This window comes from Hypanus sabinus, chromosome 4 (assembly GCF_030144855.1).
Source record: "Hypanus sabinus isolate sHypSab1 chromosome 4, sHypSab1.hap1, whole genome shotgun sequence".
Classification (NCBI taxonomy): domain Eukaryota; kingdom Metazoa; phylum Chordata; class Chondrichthyes; order Myliobatiformes; family Dasyatidae; genus Hypanus; species Hypanus sabinus.
Window position 1 is genome coordinate 148,700,792 of NC_082709.1, and position 27,108 is coordinate 148,727,899.

The 27,108-nt window shown below is 44.5% G+C and overlaps 1 protein-coding gene across 1 annotated transcript in view; it reads left to right on the forward strand.

Annotated features, from left to right (window-relative positions):
* Positions 1 to 686: 686 nt before the first annotated feature.
* LOC132393306 (immunoglobulin superfamily member 3-like) overlaps positions 687 to 27,108 on the forward strand; it is a 209,735-nt gene continuing 183,313 nt past the window's right edge. The window contains exon 1 of the mRNA XM_059968356.1: positions 687 to 970. Coding sequence (XP_059824339.1) covers positions 931 to 970 — 40 coding nt within the window. The 5' untranslated portion in view covers positions 687 to 930. The remainder of the gene's footprint in view (positions 971 to 27,108) is intronic.

Sequence of the window (27,108 nt, forward strand, 5' to 3'; positions counted from 1 at the left end):
AAAATGAGTTGTGCAAGTTATATATATATATATATATATATACAAATGGATAATATTTGTTTAAAAAATTGATGCAAATTGTGGGAAAAAGGGACCAATTCACCCATCTATCAACTAGAGTAGTTTATCAGTGAACCACCAGTTCTGTGATCCGTTACTCACTCCAGATAGCATTAATAAATTAAAAGATTGGAGCAGCTCTAATTATAGTTCTATAATAGTTCTATCATTTATGTTTAATTTATTTTAACTGGAAATGACCAACAGCGACAGCAGAGCTTTTTAATCATTTTATTCCCTGATTCCTTCTAGCTATCGGCTGTTTTGGTAGTCGCGTACAACACAGCTAACCTATATTCCTTTGTGTGTGTGTGTGTCTCTCTCTCTCCGGCCCTCCTTTGTATCCCTATTGATTTTGTATCACGGTCTCTCTGTCCTAACCAAACTGTACTTAGGTTTATCTGAAATCCCTTTACCTCTCTCCTCTTTTCGAGGCTTGTTCAGCCCACATTTCCACCCACGCTTTGACGTCGTGATCCAGCCTCTTCTCCTCCACTCTCGTTGTGTAATTGGATCCCATTCCGGCTGTTCCAGGGCGGATCCCATGATTCAAACCATCCTATAGCCAGAGTGCGTGTGTGTTCGCAGTGTAGCCCAGTAGCCGTTCTAATGAAATGAAACGCAGCGGACGGAGCGCTGGACCATACCTGTCTCTGAGCCCCAGCGAAATCCACCCTCGCCCTCGTACTTCAGACAGCGTTCGGCACTGAGCTCCGGCCATCTCTCCCTGTGTCCCTTAAGCGCGGAGACGCGGGGGTCCAGGTTGAAGCCGGGACCTTCTCTGATTTCGGATAGTTGTGAAACAAATCGGGCTGTAGCGCGTCGGAAGCAGAAGCATTGTTCAAGCAATTGGAATCAGCGAGAGAAAAAATGAATTACCTTCCCATCCAGTTGATAGTTTTGTTCTTGGGTGAGTCGTTATGTCTATTAGTTAGTGGAACTCTACGTTCTGGGATTTTGAATTGTTATTAAAGGCAATTGCTGGATTAAAAAAAAAGTACTGCTGGATAAAAAAGTACATTTTAAACAGGTTAAGAAAATACTCTTTTTGGTATGAATGTGTGTGAGTTTAAATGGCTTCAGAGCTTTTAATGCACTTGTGACATTTTGCAAGCCCTGGACTGAATGTATTTAAATCACTTGCGCTGAAATTTCATTCAATCTCAGAAGTGGATTCTATCTGATCCGAACGTACAAAGCAGAAAACGTCACGTCTTTCAATATCGGGACTCAGTTGTTCCATATTTTTGACCTGTATTTTTTTCGGGGGATGGTGATGGCGCTGGAAATTCAGTGAATATCACAGTTAGATTTCGCTCTCTCCGGTCGGTATAGCCGTTTCCTTTTTGTTCGTTGACAGTTTGCCAGAACTGGTAAGGGTTACCGTTACCATTGAATTTCGGGACTGCAAGCACCATGTTTGTTTACATGACTGTATCAGTGGAGTTGATTAATTTCTTTCCAAGTTGGCTAAATGCTCGTGAAGATTATTGAATTAATTTCTGGTTTTAAGTTTACTTGTATAATTTGTGATAATGCCGCAGGCAAAGAATATTAAAGTATCACATATAGCCTTAGAATCAAGGAAACAGTAGTCCATTTCTAGTCAAATCAGATCGGGTCTTTAATATCCTCTGATCTGAATTTAAGCTGTATGCTCAGCTGCACATGGTTAACAATATAAGAATTCCTTTAAATATATTAGAAATTGTTCCTCCTTTAGCACATTTTCGTTTTTGATTTTTATCTCAGTAATCTTCATAGAAGTTAAAACCATAACACTGAGTTGCTCCTTGTGCATTCTGGAAATTAGAATTCACCCCAAAGAGGTGGTTTATTTTAAGAAGATTTATTGTATTCCTCAAAGTGAGAATGAGGCACTGTTCTATTTTGAGCGTTCAGCAATCTTGTCAAACATTTCTGAGGTAGACAGAAAGTGTATTCCTCCAAACATTTTTTTTTCGCCGTAATAGGCTCAGAAAAGCCGGGCTTGCTTTGCAAAGTGAAATGTTCAACTCTTCTTCTTTTGACTTTTGCTGGCGGTTTGCAATCCAATTTAAAGGTGATTTTTTTTCAAATCCCACAGCAATCTCAGTTAAATTGGGAGCACAGCAAATGTAAAGTGCACACTTCCACCAGGAGTGATCCGATCCTGTTCACACAGCCCCAAAGTATGTTATTCTGGGGAAGAGGGGGAAAGAAAACCTGTGTGATTCCAGGGAAAGAGACTGAAGAGCTTCTATTCCTCCCTAAAGTCCTTCAGGGAGACCATAACATATCGCATATGGCTGGAAACTTATTCTCACATGCAGCTGTGAAGTTTCCACTTAAATAACTGAATCCTTTCTGCATGTTTTAGCACTTCCTTCCAAAGAGCAATGAACTGCTAATTTGTTGTTAATGGATAATATTAGCATTAGTCATGCCCTCTGTTTCAATCCAATTTAAATAAAATTTATCAAATTAGACTGTCTCTCACCCCATTGTTTTAGAGAGTGATACCATTCCATATCTCTTCCACTTCCCCCATGAATTTCCCTCAGTCCTCCAAGCCAGTGCTTTTGTTCCACCACAATAATCCTGTGAGTCCATTTCCTTGACTAAGTGTTGAGAAGATGAGTTACATTTTGTTCCCCTTTCTGTACATTTCTAGAGCTCTGATATCCTTAACTGTGTACAGAGACTAAAATGCAACACAGAGTTTTGTGACAAAGCTTTTCTTAACCTATCATGAACCCAAGATTCTGCAGATGCTGGAAATCCAGAGCAGCACACAAAATACTGGAGGAACTGGGCAAATCAGGCATCATCTATGGAAAGGAACAAACAGTTGCCTCTTCTTGATGAAGGGTCTTGGCTGAAAATGTTGATTGTTTATTCCCCTCCATAGATGCTGCCTGACCTGCTGTTCCTCCAGCGTTTTGTGTGTTAACTGATAGTGATGTTCCTTGTTCTGTCTGCTATGTTCTGCTGAAACCCAGCTCCCTTTTCTGGTTCCCCATTACCTCAGCGTGTTCAATCAGCATTTACTGTGCAAATCTTTTGCATCCAACAGTGCAAGTCATTAAGGAGCTGAAAATCAAAATGAGCAGAGCACATGAATTATGAATTGAAGTGCTATGATCAGTGCATTTTCAAACAGCTGGTGACACTCGTGCCCAGCTAAATAGAGGCATTGCCATATTTTACTGTCATAAAAGCTGCCAGCACCATGGGAAAGTATTTATTGGACATGAATGCATATGTTGCCTTAGCTATCCTTTTGAGTGTACCCCTGTCCAGAGGCTGGTCCTCTGCCTGAAACTATAATTGTTTACATTGTACTCTAGCAATTTTTATCTTGTTGAGATCAATTCTTTACAGATTTTGGGGCTGTAAAATTCACATCCGTTTCTGTGTTGCTTCTGTGTCCATCTGCAAGGAGGGTCATGATAGATTTTTCAATTAAACGATCCCAATCGGTCTACAATTCCCAGTCATAGAAACAGGATAGTTTAAAATTTCCTTTCTGCCACCTGGAAGTTTTTCAGAATTTAATCTACAGAAGTCTCAGCAGATGTATTTCGCAATTTTGCCCAGGTATGTAAAAATAATTGAAGGTCATGTGAAATAGTGTGAAGAAAAGCTCGCTGTTATATTTAACACTGTTTATGTTCCATTGCCTTATTAAAAATTATTTAAAAATTCAATAATATAGCTCTCTTCATAAGCCCAGCAATGTTAGCAATTGGCATGTGTTTCATGCATAACCACTTTAACGTACGATGTTTGATTATTTAAGTACTTTTATGTCTTCAAGTGAACACTTAATGAAAATTGCATGACAAATTTCAGACCTCTGGTTATAGTTGGAAAATCAGTTCATGTGATACTGGCGCAGACTTTCTGTTTAAAACTGTAGCAGTTCGGTCTACCTCATGGTTTGGTCTCTTTAATACTGTAAATGATTATTTTCTGTTGCACAGTAACCAAACCTGCAGCTGGTATAGTCTTCTTCTTTGTAAAGAATAGAACTGGCGTAAAGGGGAAATTTAGGAACTTTGCTCTTCTTGCTTTGCCAGCTACTGCTATCTCAATGGTTTTCAAGATATTTTAGTTGGGTGTAAGGAAATTTGATACTAATGAAGGAAGTCCATCATCTGATGTATTTGCTATTACATTTCTAAGAGGCAGATGCTGTCATTTTGTGGACTATAAAACAATTCACTGCAATTGACTTGTGTACTAAATGTAAAACATTGCAAATATTATTTTCAGGATTTGACCACCCAGTAGCAGCTGTCCCTTATATTATTCAAGGCCAGCAGTTGCAACATGCCTTTTCTCTTCTCCCCCCCCACCCCACACACAGCGGCTCCCTCTAGCTTACCACTCCCAAGCAGTCTTCCAGATTCAAATAAAAATACAGTCAAGAACCCATTCAACTGTAATTAAATGTATTGATTTGGTATTATCTTCCCGGATCAAATTAATGATTTTAAGAGAAAGAAATTTAGCCCCACATGACGAGTAAATTGGGTTTCTTTTAAAATTCTATGAACTGTCTCACTGTTCGCTATGGGTTTGTTTTAGACTTGCGTAATGCCGACAACACAAGAATTAGGTTTGGATGTAATGTTATGTGAATTCATGTTGGACTGGACATTGTAAAGTTTAGATATAGGTAATCTTTTTGGAGTTTTTAAAATGGAAGGAAATGTAAAGCAATGTTGGCATTTCACAATGATGTGATATAGATCTGTGACTGCCAGCTATTCTTGGAACAAGAGTGTGATGTACAGTCTCACTAAGTGCTGTGATTTGATATGCCTGCAGAATCTTGTTTACCTGCTTTACCCCACCTGCTGTGAGGTAGAAATTTGCTAGATGTTCATCTGCTTTGTCTTTTGTTACTCTTTTCCCAAATACTGAAGCACACAAGGAACTTTATGACCAAGTTAGCCTGATAGTTGTGGTCAAACTTGGCATGATCAATGTGTGTAGTTTTGAATTCTTTGAAAAGACTCTCCCACTGAACCTACACATAATGGAGTGTTTACATGAGGTTGTCAATTTGTGTCCATTTGCAAATTGTTATGGGATTCTCACTAGTATGATTCAGCAATAGGGCAATATTGCAGTAGCCTGTTCCAGAGAACAATTCATTGGCCAACAGATTGAGGAAACCTTTATCTTGTGTTTGAATTTTGGTCAGTGCCTCCCATCTCTCTGATAATTGCACTTAATAGAACTTGTGTTGGCTAATGCAGGGCATTTACCTTTGAAGATGATACAGAAGACAGTTACTGGTGGAGGACTTTTCACTGTTATAACCAGAACATCTCATTTAACCCTTTCTCAGTGATCTGAGTGATGGGGAAGTAGTATCTGCATTTGGGAAGGGAATAAACTAGCAACTTTTATCTTAACTGTGATGATAGCATTGTTGCTGAAGGTTAGGATAGATTAATGGTGGTTGTTTCATTTATCATGAAATGTTCTGCTCCTTGCATACATGTCCTTGTCCTTGTCCCATGTCATTGGGTATAATTAAAATGGAGGTTAATGGATTCTTGATTAATAAGAGGGTCAAAATTTACAGGGAGAAGGCAGGAGGATGGGGTTGAGAGATATAATAAATCAGCAATTTTGGAACAGTTGAGCAAATTTGGGCCAAATAGCCTAATTCTGCTCCTGTGTCTTATGGTCTCTAATATGGCAATTGTGTTTATAATGCCATAAGATATAGAAGCAGAATTAGGCCATTTGGCCCATTGAGTCTGCTCCACCATTGCATCACGGCTGATCCAATTTTCCCCTCAGCCCCAATCTCCTACCTTCTCCCTGTATCTCTTCATGCCCTGACCAGTCAAGAATCTATCAACCTCAGCCTTGAATATACATGAAGATTTGGCCTCCTCAGCTACTTGTGGTAATGAGTTCCACAGAGTCACCATTCTCTGGCTGAAGAAATTCCTCCTCATTTCCATTCTAAAAGCAAGCCGCTTTATTCTGAGACAGTGTCCTCTGGTCTTAGACTCTCCCATCATAGGAAGCATTCTCTCCACATTCACTCGATCAAGGCTTTTCACCATTCAATAGGTTTCAATGAGGTCACACCTCATTCTTCTGAACTGCAGTGAATACAGACCCAGAACCATCAAACACTCTTCTTATGACGAGCCATTAAATTCTGAAATCATTTTCTTGAACCTCCTCTGAACCCTCTCCAGTCTCAGCACATCCTTTCTAAGATAAGGGGCCCAAACCTATTCACAATACTCCCAAGTGAGGCATCACCAGTGCTTTATACAGGCTCAATATTATATCCTTGTTTTTATATTCTAGTCCTCTGGAAATGAATGCTAACATCGCATTTGATTTCCTCACCACAGAATTAATCTGCAAATTAACCTTTAGGGAATCCCGCACAAGTCCCTTTGCACCTCAGTTAATTTCTATTTTCTCTCCATTTAGAGAATAGTCAACCCTTTCTTTTCTCCTACCAAAGTGCATGACCATACACTTCCCGACACTGTATTCCATCTGTCATTTCTTTGCCCTTTCTCTTAATCTAGCTAAGCCCTTCTACAGCCTCTCTTCCTCAAAACTGCTGCCCCTTCACCTATCTTCATATCAGTTGCAACAAAGCCATCAACTCCATCATCCAAATCATTGATATTTAACTTAAAAAGGATATGTCCCAACACAGACCCCTGTGGAACTCCAGTAGTCAATGGCAACCAGTCAGATAAGGCTCTCTTTATTCCTACTCCTTGCCTCCTACCAATCAGCCACTGCTTTATCAATGCTAGAATCGTTCCTGAAATACCAAGGGCTCACAGCTTGTTGAGCAGCCTCATATGCCACCTTGTCAAAGGCCTTCTGAAAATTAAAGTACCCAACATCAGCCAAATTCTCCTTTGTCTATCCTGCTTGTTATTTCTTCAAAGAATTCCAACAGATTTGTCAGGCAATATTTTCCCTTGAGGAACCCATGCTGACTATGGCCTATTTTATCATGTGCCTCCAAGTACCCTGAGACCTCATCCTTAATAATCAACTCCCAACATCTTCCCAACCACTGAGGTCAGACTAACTGGCCTATAGTTTCCTTTCTTCTGCCTCTCTCCCATCTTGAAATGTGGATTGACATTTACAATTTTCCAGTTGTCTGGAACCATTCCAGAATCTATTGATTCTTTAAAGATCATTACTACTACTGCCTCCTGGAGCATAGATAAATCCAGGTGACTTATCCACATCAGACCTTTCAGATTCCCAAGAATCTTCTCTTTAGTAATGGTAACTTCACACACTTCATGACCCCTGACACCAAGAACATTCCCCATACTGCTAATGTCTTCCACAGTAAAGACTGATGCCAAATACTTATTCAGTTTGTCTGTCATTTCCTTGTCCCCCATCGCTACCTCTTCAGCGTCATTTTCCAGAGGTCTGATATCTACTCTCTCCTCTCTTTTACACATTACATATCTGAAGAAAATTTTGGTATCCTTCAGTATTATTGGCTAACCTACTTGCATCATCATCATCATCATCAGGTGCCATGCTCAGTTTGATCTTTGACTGTCATGGCCCACACACTCCTGTTTCAGGCCAAGTGGATCAATTCATTGGTATTCATTTCCAGTTCTCTAGCTGCTGTCTCCATCATCTTTTGTTTTTGCCTTCCTCTTGCTTTCTTCCTGTCAATCTTTCCCATAATTACCGTGCATTCTAACTCCTCTTTCCTAATCACATGTCCAATGAAATTACATTGCCTTTTCATGATCTCAGACATTATTTCTCTTTTTGTGCTTGCTCTGTTCATGACATCCTCGTTGCATATTTGTTTCATCCATGATATTCTTTGCATCCTCTTCAAAAGTCACATCTCTGCTGCTTCAGTTTGTTTCCTCATGTCACTAGTTATTGTCCAGCATTCTGAGCCATATAACATAACTGGATAAACATACCATTTCAGTGCTCTGAGGCGGGCTGTCATGATTAGTTTAGTGTTGGTCAGTATACTCTTCATTCTCGTAAAGTTGTCTTTTGCCTTCCCTATTCTTCTTTTGATGTCCATGTCGTACCTGCCATCTGATGTCACTCGGCTTCCTAAATAGCAAAAGTTCTGTACTTGTTCTATGTCTTCCCCGTTTATTCTCAGCCTGCAGATAGGATTCTCCTTCTCTTTGGATATCACCATACACTGTCTTTTTCCAATTGATAGATAGACCCATTTTTGCACTTTCTTCAACAACCATATCAATTAAGTTTTGTAGTTCTTCCTCCGTACTTGCAATTAACAGTGTCATCCACATCTCTGAAACTATTGATGTTTTCACCGCCAACTTTGATTCCCAACATGTCTCTTATTTTTTGTGATATTGTTTCACTGTACACATTAAACAAATCAGAGAGAAAACACACACTTGTCTAACGCCTCTCTTGATGTTCATAAAATGACTCACTTCTCCATCTATTCTTATTGCGGCAGTTTGTTCCCAGTACAGATTTCTGATTAGGTGGAGGTCTTTTGAATCTAGATCTAGAGTTTCCTGTAATATTTCAAATAACTTATTGTGCTTCACTTTATCAAATGCTTTTGTGTAGTCGATAAAACAAACAAACAAATCTTTTTGCTCTTGAATAGCTTGTTCTGATGGCATCCTTAACATCAAAATCGCATTTCTTGTACCTTTGTCTTTCACAAAACCACATTGTTCTTTACCTATTTCGGCTTGTATCTTACTTTTAGCTCTTAGAAGTACCTTGGTGATATGACTCATTAAACTTATGGTCCTATGTAATTTACATGCTATTGCTCCAGGTTTCTTAGGAAGAGTGATAAGTACTGATTTTTTTAATCTCTTCTGATATTATTCCAGTCTCATAAATGTCATTGATTAAGTCAGTAAGTTTTTCAATTCCATAGTCTTCAAGGGTGATAATTTGTTCTATTACTAATCCACCAGGACCTGCTGCCTTTCCTTTCTTCTTATTTCAGATTTTAAAATATTTGAACCTTCTACGTTCTTCTTAATTACTGGTTTTTCACCTCGATCATCTTCAAACAATTCCTGAGTACGCTCAGTCCACCTGTTCCTAATCTCATCTTTTTCCATGATAATGGTACCGTCCTTTGCTTTCAAACATCCACCTGAAGAGCAGAGGAGCTTCTTACCAGTGATAGTCTTGATTTGTTGATGTGACCTTTTTGAGTCAGTAATAGGGATTCTTTCTCATTGCTCACATTCCTGGTTTAACCATTCTTCTTTGGCTTTTTGGCGTAAGCTTTGATCTTTTTTATCTAAGGACTTATATTCTATAGGATTTGCTTTCTTCCGTCTCCTTTCTTCCATTAGATTTTTGATTTCATCTGTCATCCATTTATTCTTTGTGTTTTTTTCTTTTTTAGGAATCAGTGACTTTGTTGATTCTACCAAGACATCCTTTAGGGAGTTAAACTTCATTTCTACATGATTGCTATCATCTTCAACAGGTTCTATTTCTAGACTTTGAAATCTATTCCTTACTTCAATTGTACATTTTTTGTCTTTAGTTTTCTTCTTTAATTAGTTGTGAGTAGTCAAGGGATTGTTCAGGTTTTTGCTGCTTTAGTTTTTTTAAGTTTTACTTTTACATGACATATTACTGGGTTATGGTCACTATTACAGTCTGCACCTTTTGCATTGAGTCACTGAATTTCTAAATCTTTGGTTTACAGTAGTAAAGTCAATCTGATTTCTGGTCTTATCACCTGGACTTTTCCAGGTCCACATAAGTCCTGGATGGCTTTTAAAATAGGTATTCATAATAACCTGATTATTCATCTTGCATCATTCTACCCATTTCTCGCCTCTTTCATTTCTTTCCCCAGTCCAAATTTTCCTATGGTATTTCCATCAATGCCTTGTCCTACTTTAACATTTAGATCTCCCTCGACAATAACCCGACCTGCATATTCCATCCTTACCTTCTGAATGACTTTTTAGTTGTCTTCTGTTGGATTTTTAAAGTTTCCCAATCCTCTAACTTCCCACTAATTTTTGCTCTATTATATGCCCTCTCTTTGGCTTTTGTGATGGCTTTGGTTTCCCCGTTAGCCATGGTTGTAATATTCTGCCTTTGGAATACTACGTCCTCTTTGGGATTTGTATATCCTGTGCCTTCTGAATTGCTTCCAGAAATTCCACCCATTGCTACTACGTCATCATCCCTGCCAGTGTTCCTTTCCAATCAATTCTGTCCAACTCCTCTTTCATGTCTCTGTAATTCCATTTACTTCACTGTAATACTGATACATCTGACATTAGCTTCTCCTCAAATTTCAGGGTGAAATTGAATATATTATGATCACTTGCCCCTAAAAGTTCCATCTCTAATCAATTCTGGTTCACTGCACAACACCCAATCCAAAATAGCTGATCCCCGAGTGGGTTCAACCACGAGCAGCTCTGAAAAGCCAACTCAAAGCCACTCTAGAACTCACAGCTCCTGGAATCCAGCACCAACCTGATTTTCCCAATCTACCTGCATATTGAAATCACTCCATGGCTATTGTTAGATTGCCCTTTGGGCATGTATTTTCTATCTTCCATTATAATTTGTAGACCACATCCTTACTACTATTTGTATATAGTTCCCATCAAGTTTTTTTTACCCTTGCAATTCCTTAGCTCTATCCACAATGATTCAACACCTTTAACCCAAAGTCAGCTCTTTCTAATGATTTAATTTCATTTTTTACCAACCGAGCAATGCTGCCCCCTCTGCCTTCCTGCCTGTCCTTGTGTGTATCATTGGACATTAAGCTCCCAGCTTTAATCTTCTTTTAGTTCAGTAATGCCTACAGCATGATACCTGCCAATCTCTATCTGTGCTACAAGTTCATCTACCCTATTCCGTATACTGTGTGCATTCAACTATAACCCCTTTAGTCCTGTATTCACCCTTTTCGATTTTCTCTGCCTTTTATGTTGCAACTCATCCTGCTGCCTGCAAGTTTACCCTCTCAAGAGCCTCCCTCACTATGCTTTGCCTCTATTTGTAAACCAGTTACCTCACCTTCAGCACTATCATCCATCTTTCCTACGATATTTCTTACATTGAAGAGTACGCAGCTCAGGGCATTAGTCACACCATGCTCAACATTTTGATTCCTAACTTTGAGGTCTAACCAACATCTGCCTCCTCAACCTCTCCACTGACTCTTCTGGCACTCTGGATTCTGTTCCCCTGCAATGTATTGCTTGCACTCATTAGTAAAATATATCTTTACATATGGGTTGCTTCCCCCCCCCACCCCACCTAATTGAGAATAGCTATAAGATTTCTTAATCAGGGTGGCACTGTAAAATGTAGATTTTTAAAAAAGATTTGCACTTACCTTCTTTTGATAATAAATATTTAATAAAGACAAAAATCTGAAAAATAAGAAAAAGCTTGAAATAACTCTGCAGGTCAGGCAGAACGAAGGAAAGATTATCAACCTGAAATGTTATCTCAGTTGCTTAACCTGCTGAGCACTTCCAACATTTTTGATTTTTTTTGCTTGTTGCAGCCTGGCCTTTACGCTCCGACCATTTGTCCTGCAGTGTTGCCTATCAATGCTTACCACGCACAGCTAACGTCAATTTGTCAACTGCACACAAACTGCTTGTGTTGCTAGTAGTGTGTTCTTTGTAAGACCCAGTAAATCACATGCTGTGCAGTTGCTTTTCCTTGTCTTTTTTTTGTGGGAACTCATTACAGTTCTATAAAAATCCTGGTGATGAATTATCCTATTCGTACTGTACATGTTCGACTACCATTGTTTTTCTTGAATCATAGTCTTTCAAGTTTTCTGCGCATTGGAGCTTTGTCAATTGATTGGCCAGTGTTTTTGTACCATGTTTATTAGGAATTGGTAGATAGTCTTGGCTTAAAAATACATCCTGGGTATGAGGCAGAGAAAGTAATTAAAAAGGCATTGTAAATCATGTAAATCTGAACTAAAACAAGTTACTGTAAATACTCTGTGTCAGACAGTATTTGAAGAGAGCACAAAACAGTTAATGTTTCAGGTTGATGACCCTTCATCAGGCATGCCGTCTATTTCCAGCCGATTCTGGTTAGGTGGGCCAGCGGTTAATCAGGCACCCATTTATTTGAGACAACTCTTAAAGAACAAAAACCAATTAAGGAAATAGCCAGGTTTCCCTTTGTATATTTGGGGTACCATGCTGCTTAATTGGGACTGGAGACTGTTGCTGAACAGTTTCCATCTGGCGTCGGCTGTGTGCACTTGTGTGGCCGTTAGACAGTACATGGTTCTTCGAACAAGAAGTTTTTCAATGACATCAGTTGTGTGTGTTTGTTTTCAAAAGCAGCGATTTTTGTCACTAATAGTTGGTGAGAAATCAGCAGTCAGAACTCTTGCTCACTGTGGTTTCAAGCATTCGGACTTGGAGATGCCATAACAACCAGGAGTGAAAACAGAAAAATTTCACTACTTCAGCAAGTTAGCAACTACAAAGAATTTGAAGGTATTGACAATCAACTTAAAATGTTGCAATAAATATGAAGATTTGGAGGATACAATTGTCAGAAGCGTTGTATGAAGACAGTTCTTTATCTGCACTTGGTGTCTGTGCTGATTTTTGTTCAGTCACAGTCAGAAGAGCATGGCAACGTGCACTGGATGAATTTCTCCATTGATGTCTACTAGGAGCCAATACAGTTTTATAATATGGTGGTAGTATTGGTAGTGTTCTAATTTGTTCCTGATAGCATTTAAATACATATTTGTTATTCAGTTAAATGGTAGTTGGTCTTTTTCATATCTTATTAACTATTTCGATGAAATTTTGGCTAAGTGAGGAGCCGCTTAATTGAGTAAAAATGTGCTCCTGTATTAATATTAGTCTAAGTTTATATTGGTGCTGGTAGTTTTATTTTATTTACAGAGGATGGGAAAAGTGCTGTTTGTCATTGTCCTTGGTACAGTTGAATGGACTGGTTAACTGACTGCAATGCTTTCTGTAAAGGGCACCCAGTTTAAACATTTAAGGTAGTGGATAAGTTAGCACACAAGTGGGCCGCTTTGTCTTGGATGGCTTTCAACTTGGGAATTGTTGGAGCTGTAATGAAACAACTTGGCCAGTGCTGTTGCTAAATATGGATGCTAGCTCTGGTCTTATGATTAAAAGTACATTTATTATCAAAGTATGTATGCAGTACACAACCCTGAGATTCCTCTTCCCTACAGACAGCCACGAAACAAAGAAAACCATGGAATCTATTCAATGAAAAAGGTCAAATCTCCCCCCCTCTCAGCATACAAAAACAAAATTGTGTAAATGGCAACATAAAAACCAAGTGAAATAAACACAGAATATAAAACGCAAATCGAAAGAATCCAGGCATATTCAGTTCAGCTCAGTTCATCATCTGCAGACTGCCCCAATCAAATGAGAGTCCTGTCCTCGAACCGTGTGGATCAGAATGTGTATCATAACGTGACCTGAATGAGAGTCCTGTCCTCCAACCGCGTGGATCAGACTGTGTATCATAACGTGAATGAGAGTCCTGTCCTCCAACCGCGTGGATCAGACTGTGTATCATAACGTGAATGAGAGTCCTGTCCTCGAACCGCGTGGATCAGACTGTGTATCATAACGTGAATGAGAGTCCTGTCCTCGAACCGCGTGGATCAGACTGTGTATCAGAACGTGACGTGAATGAGAGTCCTGTCCTCGAACCGCGTGGATCAGACTGTGTATCATAACGTGAATGAGAGTCCTGTCCTCGAACCGCGTGGATCAGACTGTGTATCATAACGTGAATGAGAGTCCTGTCCTCGAACCGCGTGGATCAGACTGTGTATCAGAACGTGACGTGAATGAGAGTCCTGTCCTCGAACCGCGTGGATCAGACTGTGTATCATAATGTGACCTGAATGAGAGTCCTGTCCTCGAACCGCGTGGATCAGACTGTGTATCATAACGTGACGTGAATGAGAGTCCTGTCCTCGAACCGCGTGGATCAGACTGTGTATCATAACGTGAATGAGAGTCCTGTCCTCGAACCGCGTGGATCAGACTGTGTATCATAACGTGACGTGAATGAGAGTCCTGTCCTCGAACCGCGTGGATCAGACTGTGTACCATAACGTGACATGAATGAGAGTCCTGTCCTCGAATCGCGTGGATCAGACTGTGTATCATAACGTGAATGAGAGTCCTGTCCTCGAACCGCGTGGATCAGACTGTGTATCATAACGTGACGTGAATGAGAGTCCTGTCCTCGAACCGCGTGGATCAGACTGTGTATCATAACGTGAATGAGAGTCCTGTCCTCGAACCGCGTGGATCAGACTGTGTATCATAACGTGAATGAGTGTCCTGTCCTCGAACCGCGTGGATCAGACTGTGTATCATAACGTGACGTGAATGAGAGTCCTGTCCTCGAACCGCGTGGATCAGACTGTGTATCATAACGTGAATGAGAGTCCTGTCCTCGAACCGCGTGGATCAGACTGTGTATCATAACGTGAATGAGAGTCCTGTCCTCGAACCGCGTGGATCAGACTGTGTATCATAACGTGAATGAGTGTCCTGTCCTCGAACCGCGTGGATCAGACTATGTATCATAACGTGACGTGAATGAGAGTCCTGTCCTCGAACCGCGTGGATCAGACTGTGTATCATAACGTGAATGAGAGTCCTGTCCTCGAACCGCGTGGATCTGACTGTGTATCATAACGTGAATGAGAGTGCTGTCCTCGAACCGCGTGGATCAGACTGTGTATCATAACGTGACGTGAATGAGAGTCCTGTCCTCGAACCGCGTGGATCAGACTGTGTATCATAACGTGAATGAGAGTCCTGTCCTCGAACCGCGTGGATCAGACTGTGTATCATAACGTGACCTGAATGAGAGTCCTGTCCTCGAACCGCGTGGATCAGACTGTGTATCATAACGTGACGTGAATGAGAGTCCTGTCCTCGAACCGCGTGGATCAGACTGTGTATCATAACGTGACGTGAATGAGAGTCCTGTCCTCGAACCGCGTGGATCAGACTGTGTATCATAACGTGACGTGAATGAGAGTCCTGTCCTCGAACCGCGTGGATCAGACTGTGTATCATAACGTGACGTGAATGAGAGTCCTGTCCTCGAACCACGTGGATCAGACTGTGTATCATAACGTGAATGAGAGTCCTGTCCTCGAACCGCGTGGATCAGACTGTGTATCATAACGTGAATGAGAGTCCTGTCCTCGAACCGCGTGGATCAGACTGTGTATCATAACGTGACGTGAATGAGAGTCCTTTCCTCGAAACGCGTGGATCAGACTGTGTATCATAACGTGACGTGAATGAGAGTCCTGTCCTCGAACCGCGTGGATCAGACTGTGTATCATAACGTGAATGAGAGTCCTGTCCTCGAACCACGTGGATCTGACTGTGTATCATAACGTGACCTGAATGAGAGTCCTGTCCTCGAACCGCGTGGATCAGACTGTGTATCATAACGTGACGTGAATGAGAGTCCTGTCCTCGAACCGCGTGGATCAGACTGTGTACCATAACGTGACATGAATGAGAGTCCTGTCCTCGAACCGCGTGGATCAGACTGTGTATCATAACGTGAATGAGAGTCCTGTCCTCGAACCGCGTGGATCAGAATGTGTATCATAACGTGAATGAGAGTCCTGTCCTCGAACCGCGTGGATCAGACTGTGTATCATAACGTGACGTGAATGAGAGTCCTGTCCTCGAACCGCGTGGATCAGACTGTGTATCATAACGTGACGTGAATGAGAGTCCTGTCCTCGAACCGCGTGGATCAGACTGTGTATCATAACGTGAATGACAGACCTGTCCTCGAACCGTGTGGATCAGACTGTGTATCATAACGTGACGTGAATGAGAGTCCTGTCCTCGAACTACGTGGATCAGACTGTGTATCATAACGTGAATGAGAGTCCTGTCCTCGAACCGCGTGGATCAGACTGTGTATCATAACGTGACCTGAGTGAGAGTCCTGTCCTCGAACCGCGTGGATCAGACTGTGTATCATAACGTGACGTGAATGAGAGTCCTGTCCTCGAACCGCGTGGATCAGACTGTGTATCATAACGTGAATGAGAGTCCTGTCCTCGAACCGCGTGGATCAGACTGTGTATCATAACGTGAATGAGAGTCCTGTCCTCGAACCACGTGGATCAGACTGTGTATCATAACGTGACGTGAATGAGAGTCCTGTCCTCGAACCGCGTGGATCAGACTGTGTATCATAACGTGACGTGAATGAGAGTCCTGTCCTCGAACCGCGTGGATCAGACTGTGTATCATAACGTGACGTGAATGAGAGTCCTGTCCTCGAACCGCGTGGATCAGACTGTGTATCATAACGTGACGTGAATGAGAGTCCTGTCCTCGAACCGCGTGGATCAGACTGTGTATCATAACGTGACGTGAATGAGAGTCCTGTCCTCGAACCGCGTGGATCAGACTGTGTATCATAACGTGACGTGAATGAGAGTCCTGTCCTCGAACCGCGTGGATCAGACTGTGTATCATAACGTGACGTGAATGAGAGTCCTGTCCTCGAACCGCGTGGATCAGACTGTGAATCATAACGTGAATGAGAGTCCTGTCCTCGATCCTTGTGGATCAGACTGTGTATCATAACGTGAATGAGAGTCCTGTCCTCGAAACGCGTGGATCAGACTGTGTATCATAACGTGAATGAGAGTCCTGTCCTCGAAACGCGTGGATCAGACTATGTATCATAACGTGAATGAGAGTCCTATCCTCGAACCGTGTGGATCAGACTGTGTATCATAACGTGACCTGAGTGAGAGTCCTGTCCTCGAACCGCGTGGATCAGACTGTGTATCATAACGTGAATGAGAGTCCTGTCCTCGAACCGCGTGGATCAGACTGTGTATCATAACGTGAATGAGAGTCCTGTCCTCGAACCGCGTGGATCAGACTGTGTATCATAACGTGAATGAGAGTCCTGTCCTCGAACCGCGTGGATCTGACTGTGTATCATAACGTGAATGAGAGTCCTGTCCTCGAACCGCGTGGATCAGACTGTGTATCATAACGTGACGTGAATGAGAGTCCTGTCCTCGAACCACGTGGATCAGACTGTGTATCATAACGTGAATGAGAGTCCTGTCCTCGAACCGCGTGGATCAGACTGTGTATCATAACGTGACCTGAATGAGAGTCCTGTCCTCGAACCGCGTGGATCAGACTGTGTATCATAACGTGACGTGAATGAGAGTCCTGTCCTCGAACCGCGTGGATCAGACTGTGTATCATAACGTGACGTGAATGAGAGTCCTGTCCTCGAACCACGTGGATCTGACTGTGTATCATAACGTGAATGAGAGTCCTGTCCTCGAACCGCGTGGATCAGACTGTGTATCATAACGTGAATGAGAGTCCTGTCCTCGAACCGCGTGGATCAGACTGTGTATCATAACGTGACGTGAATGAGAGTCCTTTCCTCGAAACGCGTGGATCAGACTGTGTATCATAACGTGACGTGAATGAGAGTCCTGTCCTCGAACCGCGTGGATCAGACTGTGTATCATAACGTGAATGAGAGTCCTGTCCTCGAACCGCGTGGATCAGACTGTGTATCATAACGTGACCTGAATGAGAGTCCTGTCCTCGAACCGCGTGGATCAGACTGTGTATCATAACGTGACGTGAATGAGAGTCCTGTCCTCGAACCGCGTGGATCAGACTGTGTATCATAACGTGACGTGAATGAGAGTCCTGTCCTCGAACCGCGTGGATCAGACTGTGTATCATAACGTGACGTGAATGAGAGTCCTGTCCTCGAACCGCGTGGATCAGACTGTGTATCATAACGTGACGTGAATGAGAGTCCTGTCCTCGAACCACGTGGATCAGACTGTGTATCATAACGTGAATGAGAGTCCTGTCCTCGAACCGCGTGGATCAGACTGTGTATCATAACGTGAATGAGAGTCCTGTCCTCGAACCGCGTGGATCAGACTGTGTATCATAACGTGACGTGAATGAGAGTCCTTTCCTCGAAACGCGTGGATCAGACTGTGTATCATAACGTGACGTGAATGAGAGTCCTGTCCTCGAACCGCGTGGATCAGACTGTGTATCATAACGTGAATGAGAGTCCTGTCCTCGAACCACGTGGATCTGACTGTGTATCATAACGTGACCTGAATGAGAGTCCTGTCCTCGAACCGCGTGGATCAGACTGTGTATCATAACGTGACGTGAATGAGAGTCCTGTCCTCGAACCGCGTGGATCAGACTGTGTACCATAACGTGACATGAATGAGAGTCCTGTCCTCGAACCGCGTGGATCAGACTGTGTATCATAACGTGAATGAGAGTCCTGTCCTCGAACCGCGTGGATCAGAATGTGTATCATAACGTGAATGAGAGTCCTGTCCTCGAACCGCGTGGATCAGACTGTGTATCATAACGTGACGTGAATGAGAGTCCTGTCCTCGAACCGCGTGGATCAGACTGTGTATCATAACGTGACGTGAATGAGAGTCCTGTCCTCGAACCGCGTGGATCAGACTGTGTATCATAACGTGAATGACAGACCTGTCCTCGAACCGTGTGGATCAGACTGTGTATCATAACGTGACGTGAATGAGAGTCCTGTCCTCGAACTACGTGGATCAGACTGTGTATCATAACGTGAATGAGAGTCCTGTCCTCGAACCGCGTGGATCAGACTGTGTATCATAACGTGACCTGAGTGAGAGTCCTGTCCTCGAACCGCGTGGATCAGACTGTGTATCATAACGTGACGTGAATGAGAGTCCTGTCCTCGAACCGCGTGGATCAGACTGTGTATCATAACGTGAATGAGAGTCCTGTCCTCGAACCGCGTGGATCAGACTGTGTATCATAACGTGAATGAGAGTCCTGTCCTCGAACCACGTGGATCAGACTGTGTATCATAACGTAACGTGAATGAGAGTCCTGTCCTCAAACCGCGTGGATCAGACTGTGTATCATAACGTGACGTGAATGAGAGTCCTGTCCTCGAACCGCGTGGATCAGACTGTGTATCATAACGTGACGTGAATGAGAGTCCTGTCCTCGAACCGCGTGGATCAGACTGTGTATCATAACGTGACGTGAATGAGAGTCCTGTCCTCGAACCGCGTGGATCAGACTGTGTATCATAACGTGACGTGAATGAGAGTCCTGTCCTCGAACCGCGTGGATCAGACTGTGTATCATAACGTGACGTGAATGAGAGTCCTGTCCTCGAACCGCGTGGATCAGACTGTGTATCATAACGTGACGTGAATGAGAGTCCTGTCCTCGAACCGCGTGGATCAGACTGTGAATCATAACGTGAATGAGAGTCCTGTCCTCGATCCTTGTGGATCAGACTGTGTATCATAACGTGAATGAGAGTCCTGTCCTCGAAACGCGTGGATCAGACTGTGTATCATAACGTGAATGAGAGTCCTGTCCTCGAAACGCGTGGATCAGACTATGTATCATAACGTGAATGAGAGTCCTGTCCTCGAACCGTGTGGATCAGACTGTGTATCATAACGTGACCTGAGTGAGAGTCCTGTCCTCGAACCGCGTGGATCAGACTGTGTATCATAACGTGAATGAGAGTCCTGTCCTCGAACCGCGTGGATCAGACTGTGTATCATAACGTGAATGAGAGTCCTGTCCTCGAACCGCGTGGATCAGACTGTGTATCATAACGTGAATGAGAGTCCTGTCCTCGAACCGCGTGGATCTGACTGTGTATCATAACGTGAATGAGAGTCCTGTCCTCGAACCGCGTGGATCAGACTGTGTATCATAACGTGACGTGAATGAGAGTCCTGTCCTCGAACCACGTGGATCAGACTGTGTATCATAACGTGAATGAGAGTCCTGTCCTCGAACCGCGTGGATCAGACTGTGTATCATAACGTGACCTGAATGAGAGTCCTGTCCTCGAACCGCGTGGATCAGACTGTGTATCATAACGTGACGTGAATGAGAGTCCTGTCCTCGAACCGCGTGGATCAGACTGTGTATCATAACGTGACGTGAATGAGAGTCCTGTCCTCGAACCACGTGGATCTGACTGTGTATCATAACGTGAATGAGAGTCCTGTCCTCGAACCGCGTGGATCAGACTGTGTATCATAACGTGAATGAGAGTCCTGTCCTCGAACCGCGTGGATCAGACTGTGTATCATAACGTGACGTGAATGAGAGTCCTTTCCTCGAAACGCGTGGATCAGACTGTGTATCATAACGTGACGTGAATGAGAGTCCTGTCCTCGAACCGCGTGGATCAGACTGTGTATCATAACGTGAATGAGAGTCCTGTCCTCGAACCACGTGGATCTGACTGTGTATCATAACGTGACCTGAATGAGAGTCCTGTCCTCGAACCGCGTGGATCAGACTGTGTATCATAACGTGACGTGAATGAGAGTCCTGTCCTCGAACCGCGTGGATCAGACTGTGTACCATAACGTGACATGAATGAGAGTCCTGTCCTCGAACCGCGTGGATCAGACTGTGTATCATAACGTGAATGAGAGTCCTGTCCTCGAACCGCGTGGATCAGAATGTGTATCATAACGTGAATGAGAGTCCTGTCCTCGAACCGCGTGGATCAGACTGTGTATCATAACGTGACGTGAATGAGAGTCCTGTCCTCGAACCGCGTGGATCAGACTGTGTATCATAACGTGACGTGAATGAGAGTCCTGTCCGCGAACCGCGTGGATCAGACTGTGTATCATAACGTGAATGACAGACCTGTCCTCGAACCGTGTGGATCAGACTGTGTATCATAACGTGACGTGAATGAGAGTCCTGTCCTCGAACCACGTGGATCAGACTGTGTATCATAACGTGAATGAGAGTCCTGTCCTCGAACCGCGTGGATCAGACTGTGTATCATAACGTGACCTGAGTGAGAGTCCTGTCCTCGAACCGCGTGGATCAGACTGTGTATCATAACGTGACGTGAATGAGAGTCCTGTCCTCGAACCGCGTGGATCAGACTGTGTATCATAACGTGAATGAGTGTCCTGTCCTCGAACCGCGTGGATCAGACTGTGTATCATAACGTGAATGAGAGTCCTGTCCTCAAACAGCGTGGATCAGACTGTGTATCATAACGTGAATGAGAGTCCTGTCCTCGAACCGCGTGGATCAGACTGTGTATCATTACGTGACGTGAATGAGAGTCCTGTACTCGAACCGCGTGGATCAGACTGTGTATCATAACGTGAATGAGAGTCCTGTCCTCGAACCGCGTGGATCAGACTGTGTATCATAACATGAATGAGAGTCCTGTCCTCGAACCACGTGGATCAGACTGTGTATCATAACGTGACGTGAATGAGAGTCCTGTCCTCGAACCGCGTGGATCAGACTGTGTATCATAACGTGAATGAGAGTCCTGTCCTCGAACCGCGTGGATCAGACTGTGTATCATAACGTGACCTGAATGACAGTCCTGTCCTCGAACCGCGTGGATCAGACTGTGTATCATAACGTGACGTGAATGAGAGTCCTGTCCTCGAACCGCGTGTATCAGACTGTGTATCATAACGTGACCTGAATGAGAGTCCTGTCCTCGAACCGCGTGGATCAGACTGTGTATCATAACGTGACGTGAATGAGAGTCCTGTCCTCGAACCGCGTGGATCAGACTGTGTATCATAACGTGACGTGAATGAGAGTCCTGTCCTCGAACCGCGTGGATCAGACTGTGTATCATAACGTGAATGAGAGTCCTGTCCTCGAACCGCGTGGATCAGACTGTGTATCATAACGTGACGTGAATGAGAGTCCTGTCCTCGAACCTCGTGGATCAGACTGTGTATCATAACGTGACGTGAATGAGAGTCCTGTCCTCGAACCGCGTGGATCAGACTGTGTATCATAACGTGAATGAGAGTCCTGTCCTCGAACCGCGTGGATCAGACTGTGTATCATAACGTGAATGAGAGTCCTGTCCTCGAACCGCGTGGATCAGACTGTGTATCATAACGTGAATGAGAGTCCTGTCCTCGAACCACGTGGATCAGACTGTGTATCATAACGTGACGTGAATGAGAGTCCTGTCCTCGAACCGCGTGGATCAGACTGTGTATCATAACGTGAATGAGTGTCCTGTCCTCGAACCGCGTGGATCAGACTGTGTATCATAACGTGACGTGAATGAGAGTCCTGTCCTCGAACCGCGTGGATCAGACTGTGTATCATAACGTGAATGAGTGTCCTGTCCTCGAACCGCGTGGATCAGACTGTGTATCATAACGTGACGTGAATGAGAGTCCTGTCCTCGAACCGCGTGGATCAGACTGTGTATCATAACGTGAATGAGTGTCCTGTCCTCGAACCGCGTGGATCAGACTGTGTATCATAACGTGACCTGAGTGAGAGTCCTGTCCTCGAACCGCGTGGATCAGACTGTGTATCATAACGTGACGTGAATGAGAGTCCTGTCCTCGAACCGCGTGGATCAGACTGTGTATCATAACGTGACGTGAATGAGAGTCCTGTCCTCGAACCGCGTGGATCAGACTGTGTATCATAACGTGAATGAGTGTCCTGTCCTCGAAACGCGTGGATCAGACTGTGTATCATAACGTGACCTGAATGAGAGTCCTGTCCTCGAACCGCGTGGATCAGACTGTGTATCATAACGTGACGTGAATGAGAGTCCTGTCCTCGAACCGCGTGGATCAGACTGTGTATCATAACGTGAATGAGAGTCCTGTCCTCGAACCGCGTGGATCAGACTGTGTATCATAACGTGAATGAGAGTCCTGTCCTCGAACCGCGTGGATCAGACTGTGTATCATAACGTAAATGAGAGTCCTGTCCTCGAACCGCGTGGATCAGACTGTGTATCATAACGTGACCTGAGTGAGAGTCCTGTCCTCGAACCGTGTGGATCAGACTGTGTATCATAACGTGAATGAGAGTCCTGTCCTCGAACCGCGTGGATCAGACTGTGTATCATAACGTGAATGAGAGTCCTGTCCTCGAACCGCGTGGATCAGACTGTGTATCATAACGTGACGTGAATGAGAGTCCTGTCCTCGAACCGCGTGGATCAGACTGCGTATCATAACGTGAATGAGAGTCCTGTCCTCGAACCGCGTGGATCAGACTGTGTATCATAACGTGAATGAGAGTCCTGTCCTCGAACCGCGTGGATCAGACTGTGTATCATAACGTGAATGAGAGTCCTGTCCTCGAACCGCGTGGATCAGACTGTGTATCATAACCTGAATGAGAGTCCTGACCTCGAACCGCGTGGATCAGACTGTGTATCATAACGTGACGTGAATGAGAGTCCTGTCCTCGAACCGCGTGGATCAGACTGTGTATCATAACGTGACGTGAATGAGAGTCCTGTCCTCGAACCGCGTGGATCAGACTGTTAATCATAACGTGAATGAGAGTCCTGTCCTCGAACCGTGTGGATCAGACTGTGTATCATAACGTGAATGAGAGTCCTGTCCTCAAACCGCGTGGATCAGACTGTGTATCATAACGTGAATGAGAGTCCTGTCCTCGAACCGCGTGGATCAGACTGTGTATCATAACGTGAATGAGAGTCCTGTCCTCGAACCGCGTGGATCAGACTGTGTATCATAACGTGACGTGAATGAGAGTCCTGTCCTCGAACCGCGTGGATCAGACTGTGAATCATAACGTGAATGAGAGTCCTGTCCTCAAACCGCGTGGATCAGACTGTGTATCATAACGTGACCTGAATGAGAGTCCTGTCCTCGAACCGCGTGGATCAGACTGTGTATCATAACGTGACGTGAATGAGAGTCCTGTCCTCGAACCGTGTGGATCAGACTGTGTATCATAACGTGAATGAGAGTCCTGTCCTCAAACCGCGTGGATCAGACTGTGTATCATAACGTGAATGAGAGTCCTGTCCTCGAACCGCGTGGATCAGACTGTGTATCATAACGTGACGTGAATGAGAGTCCTGTCCTCGAACCGCGTGGATCAGACTGTGTATCATAACGTGACGTGAATGAGAGTCCTGTCCTCGAACCGCGTGGATCAGACTGTGTATCATAACGTGAATGAGAGTCCTGTCCTCGAACCGCGTGGATCAGACTGTGTATCATAACGTGAATGAGAGTCCTGTCCTCGAACCGCGTGGATCAGACTGTGTATCATAACGTGACGTGAATGAGAGTCCTGTCCTCGAACCGCGTGGATCAGACTGTGTATCATAACGTGACGTGAATGAGAGTCCTGTCCTCGAACCGCGTGGATCAGACTGTGTATCATAACGTGACGTGAATGAGAGTCCTGTCCTCGAACCGCGTGGATCAGACTGTGTATCATAACGTGACGTGAATGAGAGTCCTGTCCTCGAACCGCGTGGATCAGACTGTGTATCATAACGTGACGTGAATGAGAGTCCTGTCCTCGAACCGCGTGGATCAGACTGTGTATCATAACGTGACGTGAATGAGAGTCCTGTCCTCGAACCGCGTGGATCAGACTGTGTATCATAACGTGACGTGAATGAGAGTCCTGTCCTCGGACCGCGTGGATCAGACTGTGAATCATAACGTGAATGAGAGTCCTGTCCTCGAACCGTGTGGATCAGACTGTGTATCATAACGTGAATGAGAGTCCTGTCCTCGAAACGCGTGGATCAGACTGTGTATCATAACGTGAATGAGAGTCCTGTCCTCGAAACGCGTGGATCAGACTATGTATCATAACGTGAATGAGAGTCCTGTCCTCGAACCGTGTGGATCAGACTGTGTATCATAACGTGACCTGAGTGAGAGTCCTGTCCTCGAACCGCGTGGATCAGACTGTGTATCATAACGTGAATGAGAGTCCTGTCCTCGAACCGCGTGGATCAGACTGTGTATCATAACGTGAATGAGAGTCCTGTCCTCGAACCGCGTGGATCTGACTGTGTATCATAACGTGAATGAGAGTCCTGTCCTCGAACCGCGTGGATCAGACTGTGTATCATAACGTGAATGAGAGTCCTGTCCTCGAACCGCGTGGATCAGACTGTGTATCATAACGTGAATGAGAGTCCTGTCCTCGAACCGCGTGGATCTGACTGTGTATCATAACGTGAATGAGAGTCCTGTCCTCGAACCGCGTGGATCAGACTGTGTATCATAACGTGACGTGAATGAGAGTCCTGTCCTCGAACCACGTGGATCAGACTGTGTATCATAACGTGAATGAGAGTCCTGTCCTCGAACCGCGTGGATCAGACTGTGTATCATAACGTGACCTGAATGAGAGTCCAGTCCTCGAACCGCGTGGATCAGACTGTGTATCATAACGTGACGTGAATGAGAGTCCTGTCCTCGAACCGCGTGGATCAGACTGTGTATCATAACGTGACGTGAATGAGAGTCCTGTCCTCGAACCGCGTGGATCAGACTGTGTATCATAACGTGACGTGAATGAGAGTCCTGTCCTCGAACCGCGTGGATCAGACTGTGTATCATAACGTGACGTGAATGAGAGTCCTGTCCTCGAACCACGTGGATCAGACTGTGTATCATAACGTGAATGAGAGTCCTGTCCTCGAACCGCGTGGATCAGAATGTGTATCATAACGTGAATGAGAGTCCTGTCCTCGAACCGCGTGGATCAGACTGTGTATCATAACGTGACGTGAATGAGAGTCCTTTCCTCGAAACGCGTGGATCAGACTGTGTATCATAACGTGACGTGAATGAGAGTCCTGTCCTCGAACCGCGTGGATCAGACTGTGTATCATAACGTGAATGAGAGTCCTGTCCTCGAACCACGTGGATCTGACTGTGTATCATAACGTGACCTGAATGAGAGTCCTGTCCTCGAACCGCGTGGATCAGACTGTGTATCATAACGTGACGTGAATGAGAGTCCTGTCCTCGAACCGCGTGGATCAGACTGTGTACCATAACGTGACATGAATGAGAGTCCTGTCCTCGAACCGCGTGGATCAGACTGTGTATCATAACGTGAATGAGAGTCCTGTCCTCGAACCGCGTGGATCAGAATGTGTATCATAACGTGAATGAGAGTCCTGTCCTCGAACCGCGTGGATCAGACTGTGTATCATAACGTGACGTGAATGAGAGTCCTGTCCTCGAACCGCGTGGATCAGACTGTGTATCATAACGTGACGTGAATGAGAGTCCTGTCCTCGAACCGCGTGGATCAGACTGTGTATCATAACGTGAATGACAGACCTGTCCTCGAACCGTGTGGATCAGACTGTGTATCATAACGTGACGTGAATGAGAGTCCTGTCCTCGAACCACGTGGATCAGACTGTGTATCATAACGTGAATGAGAGTCCTGTCCTCGAACCGCGTGGATCAGACTGTGTATCATAACGTGACCTGTGTGAGAGTCCTGTCCTCGAACCGCGTGGATCAGACTGTGTATCATAACGTGACGTGAATGAGAGTCCTGTCCTCGAACCGCGTGGATCAGACTGTGTATCATAACGTGAATGAGAGTCCTGTCCTCGAACCGCGTGGATCAGACTGTGTATCATAACGTGAATGAGAGTCCTGTCCTCGAACCGCGTGGATCAGACTGTGTATCATAACGTGACGTGAATGAGAGTCCTGTCCTCGAACCGCGTGGATCAGACTGTGTATCATAACGTGACGTGAATGAGAGTCCTGTCCTCGAACCGCGTGGATCAGACTGTGTATCATAACGTGACGTGAATGAGAGTCCTGTCCTCGAACCGCGTGGATCAGACTGTGTATCATAACGTGACGTGAATGAGAGTCCTGTCCTCGAACCGCGTGGATCAGACTGTGTATCATAACGTGACGTGAATGAGAGTCCTGTCCTCGAACCGCGTGGATCAGACTGTGTATCATAACGTGACGTGAATGAGAGTCCTGTCCTCGAACCGCGTGGATCAGACTGTGTATCATAACGTGACGTGAATGAGAGTCCTGTCCTCGAACCGCGTGGATCAGACTGTGAATCATAACGTGAATGAGAGTCCTGTCCTCGAACCGTGTGGATCAGACTGTGTATCATA